This window comes from Scyliorhinus canicula, chromosome 13 (genome assembly GCF_902713615.1).
Source record: "Scyliorhinus canicula chromosome 13, sScyCan1.1, whole genome shotgun sequence".
Lineage (NCBI taxonomy): Eukaryota > Metazoa > Chordata > Chondrichthyes > Carcharhiniformes > Scyliorhinidae > Scyliorhinus > Scyliorhinus canicula.
Genome location: NC_052158.1, coordinates 20,359,722 through 20,380,763, shown reverse-complemented (window position 1 = coordinate 20,380,763; position 21,042 = coordinate 20,359,722). Strand labels below are relative to the sequence as shown.

Here is a 21,042-nt window from a genome sequence, read left to right as displayed (position 1 = left end):
CAGCGGGAAGCAGATAAGCTGCAAAACAAGTAAGTACCACATAAATGGGGTTAAAACGAAGATTAACGATGATCTAATTCAACAGAGGAAAGGTCAGGAGGGATCTTTCACGTTTTAAGGTTGTTTTGTTCCAATTTTCAAATCGTTTTACAGGCATTTGGGCATCATTCCAAACTCTTTATGGGCCAACTGTTCCGAGATTCCTGCTCAGGTATCTTGGGCAGTATTCTCCGTGCCTCCGTGTGGAAATCGCTCTCGGCGCAGGGGCGCAGAATGGGTGTTGATGGCGAAATCTGGCCAAACCACTCCCGCAAGTCTCCGGTTACCGGAGATTCGCCACCAATCACGCACGCGGTTAACGTGGCGCTGGTCGGGAGCCATTGAAAGGCGCCCCCATTGCGATTCTCCGCCGACAACTGGCCGAGTTCCCACCGGCGTGGTTCTCTCATGGTTCCACCCAGCGGGTTCTCGGAGTGGCGACTGCGGGCTCTGTCCGGGGGGGGGAATCATTCGCTGCGGGGGGCCCTCCAGTACGGCCAGGCTCGCGATCGGGGGCCACCGATCGGCAGACGTGCACAATCTCGGGGGGACCTATATTGTGGGGGCCGGTGTGGTGTGGGTCCGCCATATGCATGCGCGGACTCCCAGCCGGAAGTACAGGGCCCCATATCAGCAGCTGGAGCAGCAGGGACTGCGCCAGCCCCCTTTAGGTAAGCGAATCGCTCTGGACTTTCTCCAGGAAAATCCAGTGATTTGCACCCGTTTTCTCACGGGCGTGGGGACATAGCCCCATTATCAGAGTATTTCCGCCCCCCCCCCCCCTCCCCCCCCCCACTCCCCCCCCCCCCCCCCCCCACTCCCCCCCCCCCCTCCCCCCCCCCCCACTCCCCCCCCCCCCCCCCCCACCCCCCCCCCCACTCCCCCCCCCCCTCCCCCCCCCCCCCACTCCCCCCCCCCCCCCCACTCCCCCCCCCCCCCCCCCACTCCCCCCCCCCCCCTCCCCCACTCCCCCCCCCCCCCCCCTCCCCCCCCCCCCACTCCCCCCCCCCCCCCCCCCCCCCTCCCCCTGTCTACTTCATAATGTCAGGCTTGTCTAATCCACAGAACAGGTGTAGCCCCTGGAGCCACTGTTCAAAATGTCAGTCAGATGAGTAAGTGAAGCTGAAGATTGCACAAGGATCTGCTCTTCCTCCAATCACAAACCGCTCCTCTCCCATGTATGCTGCTGTGGGAGGAGACAATTTTTCTGATTGGAGGAGCAGTGAGCACCAGCAACAGTCAGAATGCTGGGGAGAAGAGATTACAGGGCTGGGGTAAAGAGTGCGGGCAGCAGAGTGGGCAACATATTTTTTAGGGAGAGGAAAGGGAACCCATACAGTTAAAGGGATGGGGAAGAAAGAATCACTCATTCACACACAATTGCTGCGGATCAATCAAGGTCACATGATGAGGTGGTAATGATTCAGGCCATCAAGGCAATTAATGTGTCCAAGCAACATTAAATATGTACTTTGTCAAACACAGCGTACAGCAGAACATCTGCAGGTACTTACCAAGCACAGTGAGAGTTAGTATTCTGGTCCTGCTCGGGTCCAAGTCCACCGTGATTTTGTATTCACCACTGTCCGCCTTGTGCAAATCTTTTAGCAAAAACGATCCATTTGATTTGTTCAATTCAACTCGAGTCTTGTACTGATCGTATATTTCTTGATAGCTTTTACCACAATTTAAAATGGGAAGAGTCCTGCTGGGATTCGAGAATTCCCAGTGAAGGCCATCGAATTCTTTATCAGTTCCAGGGAATAGAATGGAGGAACCTGTAGCAGCCACCCAGCTGTTTCTTGGCACCCGTGCTAAAATATAAATGAGTAAATCAGAACACTTTACACCATGTTATCGGAGGAATTTAATCATTAAACAAACAGGAGAAAGAAATGTGGTCAATGTTACGACCCCTTTGGGGGCATGCCCCCCTTACACAGCTGAGCATGAACTCCCCTGGTAATTGGGGGTGGGGTTTTCCTTTAACAAGGGGGAATCACTCAGGATAAAAACACTGATCTGCGGTTGGCGCTTCGGAGAGAGGAGTTGTAGTTGCGTTATTTGTGCAGACTGTAATAAACGGTTTGTTCTTTTCTATCCCAACGTGTATTCCTGCTGTCTCTCCCGTCAGATTCTACAGCCAATGAACTCAACATTTCCCCTTGGTCACCGATGCTGCTAACACTCTTCTCCCCAACTCACTTTCACTTTTTGAAATGTGCCAGAGTCTCCTTGGGAGATTTCAGGTTTCGTCTAACTGTTTGTTTGCCCTGTCAATGTAGTCTCAGTTTAATGAATATTATATATTAACTATTATATTAATGAATATAATGAATTATATTCCTTCAGCAATATCAATGGGATACAGTGTCTCGCCTGCACCTTCCTACTCCTAATTTGCATGAACTATTCAGTCCTAGTACCATTCTAGCAAATCTGATCCTCCTCATTCGCGCCCAAGGTCGACTTGTGGGAGCATTTGGATTCAATTTAGGAGCTTGGAGGGTATCACCAGCAATAGGTCCAGATGCCAATTTACTGACACAGACGTGTGATTGTGAGGAACAAAGTCAGAGCAGTTGAGAAATGGAAATTAGGATGCAAAATCCACCAGAAAATATCCCAGCCGAATCATAAAAAACACCAGCTCTTATGATAAAAGCAAATGACTGCAAATGGTCCACCAGGGCGGCATGTGGCGCAGCAGTTAGCACTGGGACTGCAGCGCTGAGGACCCGGGTTCGAATCTCGGCCCTGGGTCACTGTCTGTGTGGAGTTTGCACATTCTCCCCCGTGTCTGCGTGGGTTTCACCCCCACAACCCAAAGATGTGCAGGTTAGGTGGATTGGTCACACTAAATTGCCCCTTAATTGGGAAAAAAAGAAATAATTGGCTACTCTAAATTTACCAAACAAAAATGGTGCAAGGGTGCGCAGGTGCCATTACCAAGGGTCAGGGCCGGGGGGCATCTCATGAAAGGAGGATGGAGGGGGGTTTTGAAGGTTGGGAGCTGATAGGCTGGGGTCCTGGGGGGGAGACACTTCCAGGGAACCCATAGTGGGGTGTGCTCATTTGGAAGGAAGGGTGTGGGGTAGTGCCCATGTGAGGGGGGTGACATTGCCCATGGATGGGGGTTCGGCAAGATCATTTAGAGATCAGGGCAACCTTTCATAATGACAGTCCGATCTCAGTTTCCCAGTGCTGAAAAAAATTCTGTGTGAACGAAACTGGTGAGAAATCCCCAAAAAAGGGACTACGCGTTAGAACTTAGAAATTTTTCCATAAAATTCCACCCAATATTCAAACACATATTACATAAAATTAGATTGTAAATATCCTGACAGTAACCTTTCATGGAACGTATTACCACATTGAATTAAATAGGGAGCCGGAATGGAGTGTCATCAGAATGAATTCACGGGCTGGATTGCACATATTCTTAGTGCGGTGGGGAAGGGGGAATGTAATGTACGTGGTCAACTCACTCCCACCATCCAAGATCAACCAATCAAGCTCCAAAGGGCCAATGAAAGGGGCTGCTCACACACTCCGCTTTTCTGTAAAGTTCAGGCCATTAATTCCATTGGTCTCTCCACAGAGCAGTTAGAATTTCTGGCAGTTGGAGCAGTTTGCACTTGCTTAATTCAAATGCAAATTCTGTCCTCTCTCTGAACTCATTTGGATATTTTTCTGGGATAAAGCCATTCTGTAAATGTGAGTTGTGATAAATATGAATATAGTGGGCAGCACAATAGCATTATGGATAGCACAATTGCTTCACAGCTCCAGGGACCCAGTTTCGATTCCAGCTTGGGTCACTGTCTGTGCGGAGTCTGCACATCCTCCCCGTGTCTGCGTGCGTTTCCTCCAGGTGCTCCGGTTTCCTCCCACAGTCCAAAGATGTGCAGGTTAGGTGGATTGGCCATGATAAATTGCCCTTAAGTGTCCAAAATTGGCCTTAGTGTTGGGTGGGGTTACTGGGTTATGGGGATAGGGTGGAGGTGTTAACCTTGGGTAGGGTGCTCTTTCCAGGAGCTGGTGCAGACTCGATGGGCCAAATGGCCTCCTTCTGCACTGTAAATTCTATGGTAAATATGAAGCAAAACTTTTTATTGCCCGGCCTCCATGAGCTGGTCCCTCTGTGTAGCAATTTAGGGAGGGAACTCAAGATTTATTTATTTTTAAAATATTTTTATTCTCCTCATTTTAGACATTTTCATCAAACATGCACCCAACAAAAAGACAACCAACAATAACAACACAATAGCAATCCCCCAACCAACAACCCCTTCAATATACAAACCCAAACATCCCCCCGCATCCCAAATACAAAACAAGAGAAAGAGAATCCACGGTCATCCCATACACGGTAACCAATAAACCATACACTCAACCCCCCCACCCCCTCCCCCAATACCCCACTAATGTTGGATTACATCCAATTCTTGAAAGTGCATGATAAACTATGCCCATGAATTGTAGAACCCTTCCATCCTCCCTCTCAACTCAAACTTCACCTTCTCGAGCGTGAAGTACTCCAGCTGGTCCCCCCACCGCCGAGGCACAGGGCGGAGAAGCTGACCACCACCCCAATAGGACCTGCCTTCGGGCAATCAGAGAGGCGAAGGCTCAGACATCTGCCCCCGCACCCACCTGCAGCCCAGGCTGGTCCGACACCCCGAATATGGGTTCTAGGGGCCCTACCCGAGATGACCTTGAAGACCTCCCTCCAATACCCCTCCAGTTTCAGACAGAACCAAAACATGTGAACATGTTCAGACAGCGCTCACCCGCCCCCTCAAAGAGTCGGCTCAACCTCGTTCTTATGAAGTGCACCCTATATACCACCTTCAACTGTTTCAACCCCAACTTCACACAAGAGGTTGAGGCATTCACCCTCAGGACCACCTCACACCACAGCCCGTCCTCCATACCCTCCTCCAACCCTTCCTCCCACTTTGCTTTAATCCCCTCCAATGATACCTTGTCCATCCCCAGAATCTTCCCATAAAACGCCACCACCCCCTTCTCCATTCCTCCTGTCGTCAATACCTCCTCCAGCAATGTGGATGCCGGCGCCAACGGGAAGCTCTGAATCTCCTTCCTGGCAAAATCTCGGATCTGTAGATATCTAAATACCTCCCCCTACCCCAGTTCATAATTCTCCCCTAACTCCTCCAGCCTCGCAAAACGGCCCCCCAGAAGCAAATCCTTTAACACCCCAACTCGTCTCTCCTACCATCTCTGAAAACTCCTATCCCAATTCCCTGGCTCAAACCTATGGTTTCCCCTAATCGGCATCTCTCTTGGTTTCCCCTAATCAGCATCTCTCTTGACCCCGCCCACAACTTAAAAGTGCGACCTCAACTGCCTCCAGAAGGCACGCTAAGCAATAGCAGGGCAAGTTTAATCCGTTTAGAAACAGTAAGTTACCAGGGAGTTTAATGGGTTTAGAACTTTGATGGGAGAACAGAGAGGGGAGTGGCAGGGGAAGAGAAGTGAGAGAGCAGGGAAAGAGGATATGGCAGCAGTCACATTGATTGTCAGGAAGCTATGCACTGGGGAGTTCTGCATTCCTCTCAAAGTGAAATTTGCTCAGCAGAGGAGCACGAGTCAAATTAGTCTATCTTACTTCCTGCATCAAAAAATAAACTAAGACCAAATTCTCTGGCCGTTGGAATTCCTTGGCCCTGCCTGGAATGCACCGCCCCCCCCCCCCCCCCCCCCCCCCCAAACTCCTCCCCACCCCCACCCCCCACATTGCAGGATTCCCAGCGGAGTGGAGTGGCTACAATGGGAATTCTCAATGATTAGCGGCAGGAGTAGAGAATATACCTTTGCCAGCGAATGGCGCGCAGGTGAGAAATGTGTGACTGGGCCACTAGAGAATCTCACCCTAAAACTTAAAGAGGAACTTCAATCTAACCCATGAGTAGGGACAAAATGTTAAACTCCTGCAAGGAGGGTTCACGACTTTACATTATCCTGTTACTGTCTCCCAACAAAGAGCACATAATTGTGCCACCATTCACCCCCAGAAACCATTGCAAGTATGTCACTGTACGAAGAAGGGCTTCTTTATTTTAATAAATTTAGAGTACCCAATTATTATTTTTTTTCCAATTAAGGGACAATCTCGTGTGGCCAATCTACCATACCTGCACATCTTTGGGTTGTGGGGGTGAGACCCACGCAGACACAGGGAAAATGTGCAAACTCCACACAGACAGTGACCCGGGGCTGGGATTGAACCTGGGACCTCGGCGCCGTGAGGCAGCAGTGCTAACCACTGCACCACTGTGCCGCCCGAAGGACTTCTTGGTGGGTGTGCTAAAAATTGTCTTTTTGTCAGCTGTAACCTTCTGTCACTATCGCATTGTGCTGATAAATCGCTTCACTTCAGAACATAAGAAACAGGAGTTGACGTAGAGCCCATTGAGCCTATTCTTTTTTTGAAACAGTGCCATTTTGTGCATATTATCCAAACTCTGCAAAATAACACAGAAAGAACCATAATAATCAATATAGTAACAGTATAGCACTGGCATCACAGACTGTCTCCACGTCTAAGACGATGGCCCCATTCCTTCCTTACCTTATTCACAAGGGTGTGTACCTCTTGTGTTTCTTTTAAATTTTCTTATCGGGGCTAACATTTAGTGACATGGGTTACACACAACTTTACAGATTTACATTTACAACTATTGCCAGGGCTCTTTACATCGTTCAGAATTTATAAACATCCTTACATTAGTTTTGCTGGGGAGGGAGATTCTGGTCCCCGCTCGAGTTCTCAGGGAGAGGGGAGTGGGGGGGTTAGACAGGTCCATTCTCCCGATCCGGCATGTATGGGAGCAATCCATGTCTCTCTTGCGGATGGCCACCCTCCCTGCTCCTTCTCCTCCATCAGCAGACAGACTTCTTTTCATCCGGGCGATGGTCCTGCCACCCCCCCCCCCCCCCACCCCACTTAGTTGCTGGTTGCAAACAGGTCTGTTAAGAGGTTTGTGAACTTGTTCCACGTGTCATGGAATCTCTCCTCGGACCCCCTTATCGAGAATTTTATTTTTCCTAGCCGCAGGAATTCGGCTGGGTCTGAGAGCCATTCCGAGGCCCAGGGTGCCGCTGCCGACTTCCATCATAGCAGAAGTCTCCGGTGAGGTGAAGGCCAGGGCGTCCGCCCCCTTCCCTGTCCAGAGCACTGGATGCTCTCACACCCCGAAGACCGCCACAGATGGGCGCAGTGCCATCTCGACCTCCACCAGCCTGGACATGGCCTAAAAAAAGGGCGTCTAGAACTCCCGAGTCTGGGACAGGACCAGAACATGTGGGTGTGGTTTGCCAGGCCCCACTGGCACTGCTCGCACTTATCCTACACTTCCTTGAAGAACCTGCTCATGCGTGTCTTAGTAAGATGTGCTTTGGGCACCACCTTGAGCTGCATCAGGCTTAGCCCGGCGCAGGAGGAGTAGTCGTCGATCCTGTGCAGAACCTTGATCCAGAGTCCTCCCCCTATCTCCATGCCCAGCTCTTCCTCCCAGTTCCATCTGGTCTCGTTCAGTGGAGTCCTAGTTAAGTGTAGATATTGCCACATTTGTTGGCCCAAACCAGTCCAGCCTACTACTATTGTGTCCAGAAAGTGGGGAACGTTTCTGTCTCCTTGCGGAGAAAGTCACACAGTTGCAGGTACCGGAGCACATTCCTTTTTGGGAGTTGGAGCCTCTCCAAGAGTTCCCCAGTGTCGCCAGTCTATCATCAGCGTTTAAGTGCCTCACTCTCCGGTGACCCACTGTCCTCCGTCCACGTCCCAAATTGGCATCTATTCTCTCAAATGGTTGTTGCAGATGGGGGCCTCAAAGCCCATCTCACGAAGTTGGAAATGGCACCTGAACTGGTTCCATGTCCATGATGTGGCTACTACCACCGGGCTCCTGGAGTGTATGTGTGCGCACGTGTGTGTGTGTGTGTGTGTGTGTGAGAGAGAGTGGGGGGCAGCGGAGCAGTGGCCAGCGCTTTTGGGAGACATCCCCGTATAGGAGGTCTCCTATATTTGGTCCCAGTTCACCTCCGGTTCCCTTAGAGAGGGTGAGGGGGTGGCTAAGTTTGTCACACAGTGCTAGTATAGGGCCGCACGGTAGCACACATGGCTATCACTGTGGCTTCACAGCGCCAGGGTCCCAGGTTCGATTCCCTGCTGAGTCACTGTCTATGTGGAGTCTGCACGTTTTCCCAGTGTCTATGTGGGTTTCCTTCGGGTGCTCCGGTTTCCTCCCACAAGTCCAAAGTCATGCAGGTTAGGTGGATTGGCCATGCTAAATTGCCCCACTTGTCCAAAAATGTGAAGCGGGACATGCAACAACGCAGAATTGCCGAGCAAAAACTTATAGCTAAGTTCCGCACGCATGAGTGCGGCCTCAACCGGGATCTTGGATTCATGTCGCATTACATCCACCCCCCACCATCTGGCTTGGACTTGCAAAATCCTACCAACTGTTCTAGCTTGAGACAATTCACACTTCTCTAACCTGTGATTCTCCCTCTCTCTGGATCTGTAATGATTTGATTACCTGCAAATGGTCGCATTCCAAGCATTGTCCAGCATCTCTGACTTTGTCTATATAAATGTTTCTGGATCATACCTCTCCATTCACCTGAGGAAGGAGCTGTGCTCCGAAAGCTCGTGTTTGAAACAAACGTGTTGGACTTTAACCTGGTGTTATAAGACTTCTTACTGTTATTATTCAATGTCACATTTCTACTAATAACTTCAGCTGATAATTTAAGATCTCGCTGCCTTGGTAGCTGGGCGGGTCCTTAGCGGTCATTGACCTTGGCGATTGTGCTTTCTGAGTAAGGGGAGTGGCACCGATCAGTCTGTGGCTGAACTGGTTGCTTGATTGGAGTCCCATTGTCCTGGGAAAATGAGCCATTAAAATGTAAATGAGCAGGGGGTTTCGGTCAGGTCTGGTTACCTGTGTTTTAGATACACATAGGTTGTGTATCTGTCTTAAGAGTCCTCGGTTGGCCATAATTCCCATGGTTCTTTGCAGGTGGCCATATTAGATGGCTGCACCCCCCCAAATCACTGACTGACAATTCGCACCTTCCCTACATCCGATCTTTGTGCTTGTTCCTCAGCACCCTCTGGCAGCACCAGCAAAACCCCTTCATGTCCAGGTGTGGTGCCTACACATGCTATAGACCCCCCCGCCCCGACCCATCAAGCGTGCGGCTCACAATGCCCTCTTTGACCCTGCAGGAGAAGATAGCTCATATTAAATGGAAAAGGGCCAAGATTGGGGGCTGCGGGAGCCAGAGATCAGAGCCCTTTGAGGCTAAAAATAAGATCATAATTCATTCCAACCATGTACATTGTTTAACAGAATAGGGCTAATGAAATTTAGTTTCTAGAAGAAAGGTTCCCCAGGGAGTAGATAATGAGAGACATTGTGATTAGCCTTAGTAAGATCGTATTAACCCAGTTTGTGGGATAACCCAGTTCGTGGGATGGAGATTATGTGGTTGATGGGAGGAGCCAGGAGCTGAAGCAGTCAGGTGTTGAGTTTGGTTTAGATTGGGATGTGGACACACTAGCAGCTTCTGAAGAATAGGGAGATAAAGATGTGCCTGTGAACAGAACAGGAGGTTTTTGCCAAAGACTGGGGAAATAAAAAGTTGGTTGACACAGGAAGAATCTGCAAGCTGGTTCCTGAAGGATCTCTCTCTCTCAAAGCAGGTTATCTGCTAACTGCATTCAAAAGTGGATTTTGACCTGAGATGGGTTTTACTTGAGTGGAGATAAAAGATAGCAGTTAGGATTTAATATTTCATTAGGCATTGTTTAACTGGTATTTATATGCTATTTTCATGTGAGTTTAATACTGTGTTCGTAATAAAGTTTGCTTTAATATACCATATCCCTATTTGTGCGTGGAATCCTTTCCTCACAGTCTTACAAATTAAATTAAATATTGGGGTTTCTGTACGCTATCCTTGCAACTGTTGGGGTCTGGTCAATGATCTTTATAGTCCATATGTAGCAAGACTTGGAGAACATTCGGGATTGGGTTGATAAATGGCAAGTAACATTTGCACCACAGAACTGCTAAGGAATGACAATCTCCAATGAGAGAGAATCTGACCGTGGCTTCTCGACATTCATACCATTGATGAATCCTCTATTAGCAACTTCCTGGCAGTTCCAATTCACCAGAAACTGAATTGGACCAGCTATATAAATACTGTATAATATATAAATGCTATATAAATAAAGCAGATCAGAAGCTGAGAATTCACCTCCTGACTCCTCAAGGCCTGTCCACGAGTACAAGGCAGACGTCAGGAGCACGAGGGAACACTCTCCACTTGCCTGGATGAGTGCAGGTCCAATAACAATCAAGAAACTCAACACCATACGGTACAAAACATCCCACTTGATTGGCACCCCATCCACCATTTCAAACGTTCATTCCTTCTCCCACTCACCACACAGTGTGCACCATATACAGGGTGCACTGCCGCAACTTACCAAAGTTCATTCAATAGCACCTCCCAAACTGACAAACTCTGACCACCTAGAAGGTCAAGAGTAGCAGCTGAATGGAAGCACCACCACTGTTCCACTCCGAGATACACATCATTCTGACATGTAACATTTTCTGAGGTGGGTAGCACGTGTTGCCAAAATTCCACCTGTTTTAAGAGAGATTATGTTGGGCATTCCACCCCTGAATGCACATCAAAGGTGGCCTCAGAGGCTAGCGAGTGCCAAGACGACTTGTGCCCACATCGGTTCTTTGGGATTTAGTCTCAGTACATAGAACATACAGTGCAGAAGGAGACCATTCGGCCCATCGAATCTGCACCGACCCACCTAAGCCCTCACTTCCACCCTATCCCTGTAACCCAATAACCCCTCCTTACCTTTTTGGTCACAAAGGGCAATTTTTCATGGCAATCCACATAACCTGCACGTCTTTGGGCTGTGGGAGGAAACCGGAGGAAACCCATGCAGACACTGGGAGAACGTACAGACTCCACACAGTGACCCAGCGGGGAATCGAATCTGGGACCCTGGCGCTGTGAAGTGCTATCCACTTGTGCTACTGTGCTGCCCTGTAGTCTGCTGATGTCAGGAGTCTGTTGATGCCCCACCCATGCCAACCTATTCCCTCATTGACCCCAATAGCCCTCCATGCCCATTTGCTGGGTCAATGGGCAAAGTGCCATAAGTTGGCATAGTTTACTGTTCAAAATGTTGCCAAATCCATTATACAGTTCAGAACTCTTCCGAGATCCAAAACCATGAGGAAGCTGACCCCACACCACAAGAATTGCTGGGTGCTAGGAACGCTTACCTTCGCAATGGATCTGGTCTGGTTAGGCTTGTAGGCGAATGACTGGCAGCCTTATCCCACATGGGTAGGCGGTGGCATAGTGGTACTGTCGCTATTCAGAGATCCAGAATCACGCGCTGGGAACCTGGGTTCCGATCCCGCCATGGCAGATGGTGAAATTTCAATTCATTAAAAATCTGCAAGTAAAAACCTGGGGTGGGATTCTCCCATCCTGCGGCAGAGTGTCCATGCCGTCGTAAACTCCGTCGCGTTTTATTACGCCGTGAACCAGCCGCAGGAGCGCTGGAGCGGTTCACGCCGCTCGAGCTGCTGATCCCGGCGCGAACTGGATGCCACGGGACCTGCACATGCGCAGTGGTGCCGACGCCAACGCGGGCATGCGCTGTGGCCTCCTTCAACACGCCGGCCCCAACGCAACATGGCACAGGAGTACAGGGGCTGGCGCGTAGGAAGAGATGCCGGGGAGCGAGAGGCTGGTGGGCCCCGATCACGGGCCAGGCCGCATCGGAGGGCCCCCCCCTGCCGGGGTTGGAGCTTCCCCACCCTCCCCACAGGCCGCCACCCGTTGTAGGCAGAGTTCCCGCCGGCTACAAGCAGGTGTGGACGGCGCCGACCCAGTGTTTTATTTGCGGCCATTCGGCTCATTCCGGGCCAAGAATCAGCGAGCCGGCCGCGTAGAGCGACCCACGACCGGCGCCGCGCCAAAGACGCCGATTCTCCATCGGAGGGATTCTCCGGCCCGGCCCTGGGCTGAGAGAATCCGGCTCCTAAAGGTGACCATGAAACCATTGTCGAATTAGAAGGAAATGTGTCCTACTTGTGTGGCCTACATTGCAGCCAGCAATGTTGACTGTAAAAACTGTCCCCCTCAAAGGGCAATCTGCCACAGCCTGCCACGCCCACGTCTTACGAACGAACATTAAAAAAGTGTACCGGACGAATTTTAACTCATTAACTAACTGTTTAACTGACCCTACTTAACGCCCCCCCCCCCCCCCCAAAATATATCTTCGACAAAATAAACATCCCAAACTCCTGTTACTGAGCAATAGACCGTTCAAACTATGGAAACACTTCACTAAATGACAACAATGCCGATCGTTTGTTCCCTTTTAAGGGGCTTTTCTCGACAATTCAGCGAATATTATTTGTCTTTTTTCTCAGCCTCTGGCACTCTCGGTTTAAAAAAGACTTTTACAGCGAGTTTTTTTTGTTTACCTGAAAACGAGCCGGGCTGAAGCTGCGAAAGGTGAAGAAAGAAGAGAATAAAGATCGTCATCTGGGTGGAGACGCGGCCACGGAATCTCATAACAACTAACGGGACACAGGGAGGAGAAAACCCGGAATTGAAACTCAGTCCAGAATCCGGACTGGGCAGAGGGTGGGGGAGGGGGAGAGAAAGGGGAGGGGGGCTACTGCGCTGGAGGCCGTTCTCTATATCCGGCAGAGTGTGACAGAAATGTCAAAGGTCCGATGAGAATTTAACTTTGAGGTGTTGGACATCCCTGGTTTTATACCATGGAAATTTCTGACTCCACAGTTTTTGCCAGACCTGCCTTCTTTCCTGAACTTTCTGTTTTGTTTCAGATTCCCAGCATTGGCAATATTCTGCTTTTATTAGAGAATCCCTACAAGTACAGGAGGAGGCCATTCGGCCCACCGAGTCTTCCGAAATAATTAACCAATTTTGATAGGTGGATAACAGCATTAAAATAGACACGATGCTCTATTCATTCTCCAGTGATTTCTAAATAGATTCGTTGGTTGTTCCAGTTCATGGTAGTCATCTGCACCAGGCACCTTCCTCTGTAAATAGTCTTGTTCCCTGTATATAGCTTTATACATATGTCTTCGTACCTCGTAGCTAGGTACATTCTCCACACGTCCATTCTATTTATTATCACATGCCTATATCAAAAAATTTTATAAAAGGGGGGATGTCATAATATACACCAGTATATCATGGTGCAGACACACACTGATGGACACACAGGGACCAATCAACATGTACAAACACCGCAGCCAATCACCAGGGAAACAATTATTTTGGAGGGATTTGGAGGTTCAATTCCTGCAATAGTGAGAACTTGTGGAGGAGCAAAGGATTAAAACTGCTAGATTGGCAGCAGAAACGGCAGATGATTTTGAATTAGTTCAGAAATTAAGGTTTGGTTTTCTACATCAATTTCAATCTGTGAAGGGTGGAATCTGGTGGAATCTGGGGGGGGCAAATGAGAAACTTGCAGGTGGTCAAGGCAAAGGAACTCTAGTTGGAGCTATTAGTGGGTGTCATATATAGACTGAAGTGTTGGCTTGAGAGATGAACAGACACTTCCAACACTGATGAAGGTTCAATTCAAGTTTATTAACTACCGTATATACTCGCGTAACATGCGACCTTTGAAGACCTAAATTTTGACCTGAATTTGGGGGGTCGCATGATACACGAGATACAAAATTTTGGGTGTGAAGTACTGGTCAAGATTAGGCTGTTAGGCTGTTAGGCTGTTAAGCAGACCGTATCCATTAACGGAAAGTCAAATGGACATTATTATGGACATAATGAATTATAAAACAGGAATACATATGTAGGTTAATTAACAAACTTTAATAAAACTTTAATAAAAAAATTATTAAAATAAACTTTTGCAGGTTAACTAAAATCCGTCAAATTCGCTTTCATTGCTATCACTGTCATCATCAAATAAAGCTTGGAATTCTTCTTCATCGAGGCAGTCGTCATACTGATCACCTTCCAGGTCTTCAATATCTTCATCCTCTTCTCCTGTATCTTCGAATATAGCATCATCTTCACTTCCATCCAAAGCATTTGCTATTCCACATTTTTTAAATGCTTTAACAATCAAATCTGCATCTATCTCAGCCCATGCTTCTTTTACCCACAAACACAGTAGAGGCAAATCCAGAGCCTTCATATTCCCTCATCCAGTCTTTCCATTTCTTTCTTATATTGTCTTTAAATGGCTTATTAATGGATACGTCAAGTGGCTGAACGACGCTAGTCAAGCCAGCTGGAACGATTGCTATATCGGTGTTTGATTCGCGAGCAGCTTTCACAACAGAATCCACGCGATGTGACCTAAACATATCCCACACAAGTAAACTTTTTGGGCGTCGTAAACCACCTGCTCTTGATTCCCAAACTTGCAACCATTATCGTTCATCCAACCTTTTTCATGGACATGGACAACGATACCATTTGGAAATTTTACTTTGGGCATTAATTTCCGTTTAAAGATAACCATTGGAGGAAGTTTCGTCCCATCTGCCATACACGTTAGTACAACCGTAAAATGTGTCTTTTCATGCCCTGTAGTTTTGATAAAAATACTTATCTCACCGACTTTATTAACGGTTGAGTTTGATGGCATATCAAAATTCACGGGTGTTTCATCCATGTTTCCAATGCACGATAACTGATAGCTGTTAGCTTTGCGATGTTTGATTACAAATGTTTGAAAACTAGTCACTTTTCTTCTAATTCTTTTGGGAGTCTCTGTGCAATTTTTGTTTTTCTTCTTAACACAAAGTCATGTCTTTTCATGAACCACGTACACCATCCAGGACTTGCAGTAAATTCACGAATGCCCATGTTTCTTGCTTCTCGTAAAGCATAAAGTCTAATTTTAGATCGAGTTATAATATAACCATTTTCCCGATTTTCGGACACCCACTTTGAGACGTTATCTTCTAATTGCGGCCAATGACATTTCGACCCACGATTAGCGCATTTATAGGAAGGACTTTCCATCAATTTCTCTTTCTGTTTTCTCCAGTTGCGGACACAGCTTTCTCCGACACCAAACAGCTTTGCAGCTTTAACGTTGTTGCTGTGTTCCCGCTTCGGCAACGACTTGCAGCTTCAATTTGGCAGTATATTTCTTGGCAGATCTTTTCTCCATAGTGGCTAATGGTAGAATGTATTCGACCGTTATGTGTTACGCGTTAGTTAACTGCTTATTACCGTGATTAGAAACCGCAAAACAGCTGGTTGTTTACGGCGGTTGTTAACGGCGTAATTTGGTATCTTATTTGGTGTCTCAAAAAAGTGACTCGCATGATACATGAGGTATAGCATAAAATCATGTTTTGGGGTCTAAAATTTAGGGGTCGCATGATACGCGATACGCGAGATCGCATAATACGCGAGTATATACGGTACTTCTAACTAACTAACACACGATGACTGTGGGTCTAAATGATGCTAACTTAAACTAGAGACCTAAGCCTTGTCCGAACCAGTTGATTCTCTCAGCACGTGGTGTGAGTCGATAGACAGTTGATAGACAATGGCAGACATTCAAAGGGGAACTGCAACAATTCTTTCTTCCTGTCTGGCACAAAAGTAAAATGGAAAAGGTGGCTATTCCATGGCGGACAAGGAAAATTAGAGATAGTATTCGATCCAAGGAAGAAGTCTACAAATTGGTCAAGGAAAACAAGGGGCTGGATTCTCTGTTTGGGAGACTAAATCCCCACGCTGGCATGAAAACAGTGGTGCTTTACACCAGGAAAACTGGCGCAAAATGGTCACCGATTCCCTACTCTTGGGGGGGCTAGCAGCCAGGCAGCATGGAGCTCCCAGCTCTAGCTGCCGATACAGCCCAGAGCATTGTCGGATCTGTGGCCGCGCATGCGCACGGCAGAGGCCTGGCAGACGTAGCCCGCGGGCGGTCCACAAAAATGTTTCCCCCCCCCTTCGGCCACTTGAGCTCCCCGGACCACCCCAGCCCCCCCGAATTAAGACCCCCTGCCCGCAGATCACCCCCCCCCCCCCCCCCCCCCCCGACTGTGGCAACAATACAGCGAATATTGTCCCACGCCATCAGGAAGTCAGCCAGTCGGGGACGGAGCATCGCATGGCGGCCTCAGGCAATGGCCTGAGGCCAAGGATACAGCGTGTGGCACACTCTAGCTTTTCAGGGGGCAGAGCATCGCAAAAGCAGCACCCCCGCTCCTCCGATTTTCACGTCATCGGAGATTCTCCGCCCCCTCGCCAAACGCGATTTCACCATCAGGGATCGGGGAATCCAGCCCAACGTGTTTGAGGATTGGGAGCAGTTTCAAATTCAGCAAAGAGGGTGAATTGATAACCAAGGAATTGATTAAGAAGGGGAAAATAGAGTGCGTGAGTAAGCTTGCATGGGACATAAAAACTGACTATAAAGTTTTCTAAGCGTACGTGAAGAGAAAAAGATTGGTGAAGACAAATGTAGGTCCCTTACCATCAGAAACAGGGGAATGTACAATAGGGGACAAAGAAAGGGCTGAGCAACTAAACAATGAAATGAAATGAAATGAAAATTGCTTATTGTCACACGTAGGCTTCAAATGAAGTTACTGTGAAAAGCCCCTAGTCGCCACTTTTCGGCGCTGGTTCGGGGAGGCTGGTACGAGCATTGAACCATGCTGTTCTTCACAAATAAGGACACAAATCATATACCAGAAATGTTGGGGAACTCACTGGAGGGAGTAAGACAAAGTGGGAGGAAGAGTTGAGGGAGGGTATGGAGGAGGAGTTGTGATGTGAAGTGCTCCGGAGAGTGAATGCCTCAACCTTGTATGCGAGGTTGGGGCTGATACAGTTGAAGGTGGTTATATAGGGCACACCTTACAAGAACGAGGATGAGCCAACTCTTTGAGGGGATGGAGGATGTATGTGCGCACTGTGGGGGAGCCCCGTAGTGCTTCAGCTTTATGCGCGAGGTTGGGGCTAGCACAACTGTAGGTGTATCACAAAGAAATGGATGAGCCGACTCTTTGAGGGGGTAGAGAATGTTTGTGAAGGCTGTGGGGGGGGTGGGGGGGGGGGACCCAAATCATGTTCATATGTTTTGGTCCTGTCCAAAACTGGAGGGGCATTGGAGGGAGGTCTGCAGGGTAATCTCGAAGGTGGTGCATGTGAGACTCGAACTAGGCCCTAGAAGCCATATTCTTTTAAAAAAATAAATTTAGAGTACCCAATTCATTTTTTCCAATTAAGGGGCAATTTAATGTGGCCAATTCAGCTACCCTGCACATCTTTGGGTTGTGGGGGCGAAACCCCCACGCAAACACGGGGAGAATGTGCAGAAGCCATATTCACGTTGTCGGATCGTTCAGGGTTGGAAGTGCAGGTAGATATCTTAGCCTTCGCCTCGTTGATCACCCGAAGGCGGGTCCTGTTATGGTGGAGGTCAGCTTCTCCGCCCTGTGCCTCGGTGTGGCGGGGGGACCTGCTGGAATTTTTGCTCGAGAAGGTGAAGTTTGAGTTGAGAGGGAGGATGGAAGAGTTCTACAATTCATGGGCATTGTTTATCATGCACTTTCAAGACTTAGATGCCATCGAACATTCGGGGAGACGGGAGTTAGAGGGGAGCTAAGGGGGCGTGGAGTGTATTGTTTATTGTTTGCTATGTATGGGACGACCGTGGATTCTCTTTTGGTCTTTCTTGTTTTGTATTTGGGATGTAGGGGGGAGGTTTGGGTTTGTATGTTGAAGGGGTTGCTGGTTGGGAGTTTGCTATTGTATTTGTTATTGTTGGTTATCTATTTTTGGGTGTACATTTGATTGAAAAATTGAAAAATTAGGAGAATAAAAATATTTTAAAAAAACAAAATCAGTGGAGGAAGATTGTTCAAAGTGTGGACCCTTGGATAGAGGATAGATGAGAAACAAGACAAGGAGATATTCAGCCAGTCTGGCACTTATGTGGTGACGAAAACCGTTACTATTTTAGCACAGTGACCTATATTCAGAAAACCCTTTCTTCTCTTGGCTCCTATAAGGTGGCGTAGTACAGCACAATTTTTAGGTGAAATCCTCAGACAATTTCTGGTGTCAATGTCGCTAGAGTGTTGGGGAAGTTTTGACTAAATGCCCCAGAGTAGCACAAACTTTAACTTTGCAACCAAAATGGATCTGGTGTTCAGCACAGGCTGAGCCAATGTTTCAGCACAACAGCCTGTTTTTTCCACCTCCGAGGGTTGTTAAACCCAAAGTCACCCCTTTTGGTTTTTAAAACAAAGGTTTTTCATCACAGGAGTGGGGTTTGTAAGAGAAAAGGCAGTGGTTATTGTTGCTGTACATATAACAAAAGCAATGACTCAGGCAAACCAGTAAATAGTGGTTATGATGCGATGAGCCATGGGTGCCCTGAATCCTTCAAAATGTATTCAATGATCCAGAGTGATAGTACATTCTGTAATTTGGGACAATTCGGATTGTGGAATCCAGCCGCAAAGAACATTTCGTGCCTATAATAAGTTCACAGGGGCAGAAGTCCAATCACCAGAATTCCTTTTATTTACAAAGCCAACAGCTGACCAACCATGACCATTCAGTCTGCTGTCTACACCGGGAGAGCAGGGGAGCTGACACTCCCTGTTATATACACAGAAAGGGGTTTCCTGATTGGGCCACTAATCAGGGAACTTGGAATCTAATTGGCCAATCTCAGTGGCCTGGCCTGTCATTACACCACCCTTCAGAGTCAGGTAATGTGGACAGGTTAGGATAAACCATTCTCATGGTGCTCCACCTCATTCCCTGTCCAGAGATGATGGGCTGTATAGGTGTTATTCTGTAGGAATTTCTTAGTCAATGCTTTGAAACATAATAATTGAAGGTATTTTACTGTCTCTAACTTTTTTTCTAATAAACATTTTATTGAGGTATTTTTGATGTTAAAACAACAATAAAATGAACAATGTACATGAAACTATAAACATAATGCAAAAGCCGTCTCCCTCCCTTACAGGTCCCACCTTTATTAACCCCCTACTCTAAGCTAAACTAACCCCCCCCCCCCCCCCCCCCCCTCCTTCTGCTGATGATTAATTTTCTGCAAAGAAGTCGACGAACGGTTGCCACCTCCGGGTGAACCCTAACAGTGACCCTCTCAAGGTGAACTTGATTTTCTCCAAACAGAGAAAGCTAGCCATGTCCGATAGCCAGGTCTCCGACTTCGGGGGCTTTGAGACCCGCCAAGCTAATAGTCTCCATCTCCGGGCTACCAGGGAAGCAAAGGCCAGAACGTCTGCCTCTTTCTCCTCCTGGATTCCCGGGTCTTCCGACACCCCGAAAATCGCCACCTCTGGACTCGGTGCCACCCTTGTTTTTAACACTGTGGACATGACATCTGCCAAAATCCCCTGAGCTTCGGACATGTCCAGAACATGTGGACAGGGTTCGCTGGCCCTCCCGCACATTTTGCACACCTGTCTTCCACCCCAAAGAACCTGCTCATCCGGGCCACTGTCACTTGAGCTCGATGAACCACCTTGAATTGTATCAGGCTGAGCCTGGCACATGTTACGGTCACATTGACTCCACTCAACGCGTCTGCCCATAGACCATCCCCTATCGCTCCTCCCAGCTCCTCCTCACACATACGCTTCAGCTCCTCAGTCTGCGTCTCCTCTGACCCCATAAGTTCCTTGTAAATTTCAGAGACACACATGCGCAGTGCGGCCGAATTTCTTTATATGTTCATGGCCATTTTGAAGGCCGCTTGCAGCCGGCATAGTTAAAAGCCGCCTGCTGCGGCTGTTGCATGCGGATTTGCGCGATCGGGAGCACCGCGACAGACGGCTCTGTGACCATCCCGGCACCCACCCGCGGGTCGCGCCCCGAGTTTGACAATGCCTGCCGTAGGGGGTTCCGACCTGTACAGCCGACTGTAGAAATCCCTAAACACATCATTCACCCCTGCTGAATCTCCGACCAGGTTCCCATCTCCGTCATTTATTTTCCCTATCTCCCTGGCTGCCTCCGTCTTTCTAAGCTGCTGTGCAAGCATTCTACTGGCCTTCTCTCCATACTCATAGATCGCCCCCCTCGCCTTGTGATGTATTGTCAATTACCACGAGACGGGAATGGTGAACAATCAAGGCTTTATTGCACAGGATGTTGTGCCTCCTGCAGCTGGAACCAGAATGGGAGCAGCACAGGAGAGCATACACCTTTATACGCCGCCTTCTGGGAGGAGCCAGCAGGCTGGGATTTACAGTGGTACCTGTAATATAGTGGCAGTACCGTAATACATGCAATGTGTTACTAGTGGTGTTTACCACATTCACCCCCTGTTTAAAAAGAGTCTGGCGTGGATGAAGAAAAACATTACAGATTGAGTCTGTCAGGGGCTCTGACCCTCCGCTGCGATTGCCTCAGTCCTGGTGGTGATGTGGGCGCCGACGTGGTCACCTGCGACTCCGGGAGCGTGTTGTCCTCTTCTTCATCACCCCTAGTGGATCCGGTGAGAGGACGGATCCTGCTGGGGTGGGGGCTGTGGTGAGGTTTGCTGGTGGGAGGGTGGGTGGCGCAGAGGTGAATGAGGCAACCGGGGGGAGGAGGGAGCGGGATCAGGTCGGGGGTTGTGGGCGGGGACCCAGCGGGTGCCAGTTCCCAGAGGGAGACTGTGCCCTGTCGCCCGTCGGGGTGTGCCACGTACGTAGACTGCGGGTTTGCATGGAGAAGGTGGACTTTCTCAACTAAGGAATCCGATTTATGGCTTCGCACATGCTTCCGGAGAAGGATGGGTCCAGGAACTGTCATGCCATGTTGGGAGCAAGACCCCGGAGGTGGACTTCCTGGGGAAGGCAAAGAGACGTTCGTGAGGGGTCTCATTTGTAGCGGTGCACA

The 21,042-nt window shown here is 48.6% G+C and overlaps 1 protein-coding gene across 3 annotated transcripts in view; it reads right to left on the bottom strand.

Moving 5' to 3' along the window:
* The window catches only part of LOC119975691 (hepatocyte cell adhesion molecule-like), a 75,487-nt gene extending 62,665 nt beyond the window's left edge, over positions 1-12,822 (bottom strand). Inside the window, exons 1-2 of one of the 3 annotated variants that reach the window (XM_038815485.1) lie at positions 12,618-12,822; positions 1,554-1,853 (exon numbers count right to left, since the gene is read on the bottom strand). In XM_038815485.1, the coding sequence (XP_038671413.1) occupies positions 1,554-1,853; positions 12,618-12,708 (391 nt within the window). In that variant the 5' untranslated portion in view covers positions 12,709-12,822. The remainder of the gene's footprint in view (positions 1-1,553; positions 1,854-12,617) is intronic. The other 2 variants (XM_038815487.1, XM_038815486.1) reach the window with 2 other exon arrangements.
* Between the last annotated feature and the right edge of the window lie 8,220 nt (positions 12,823-21,042).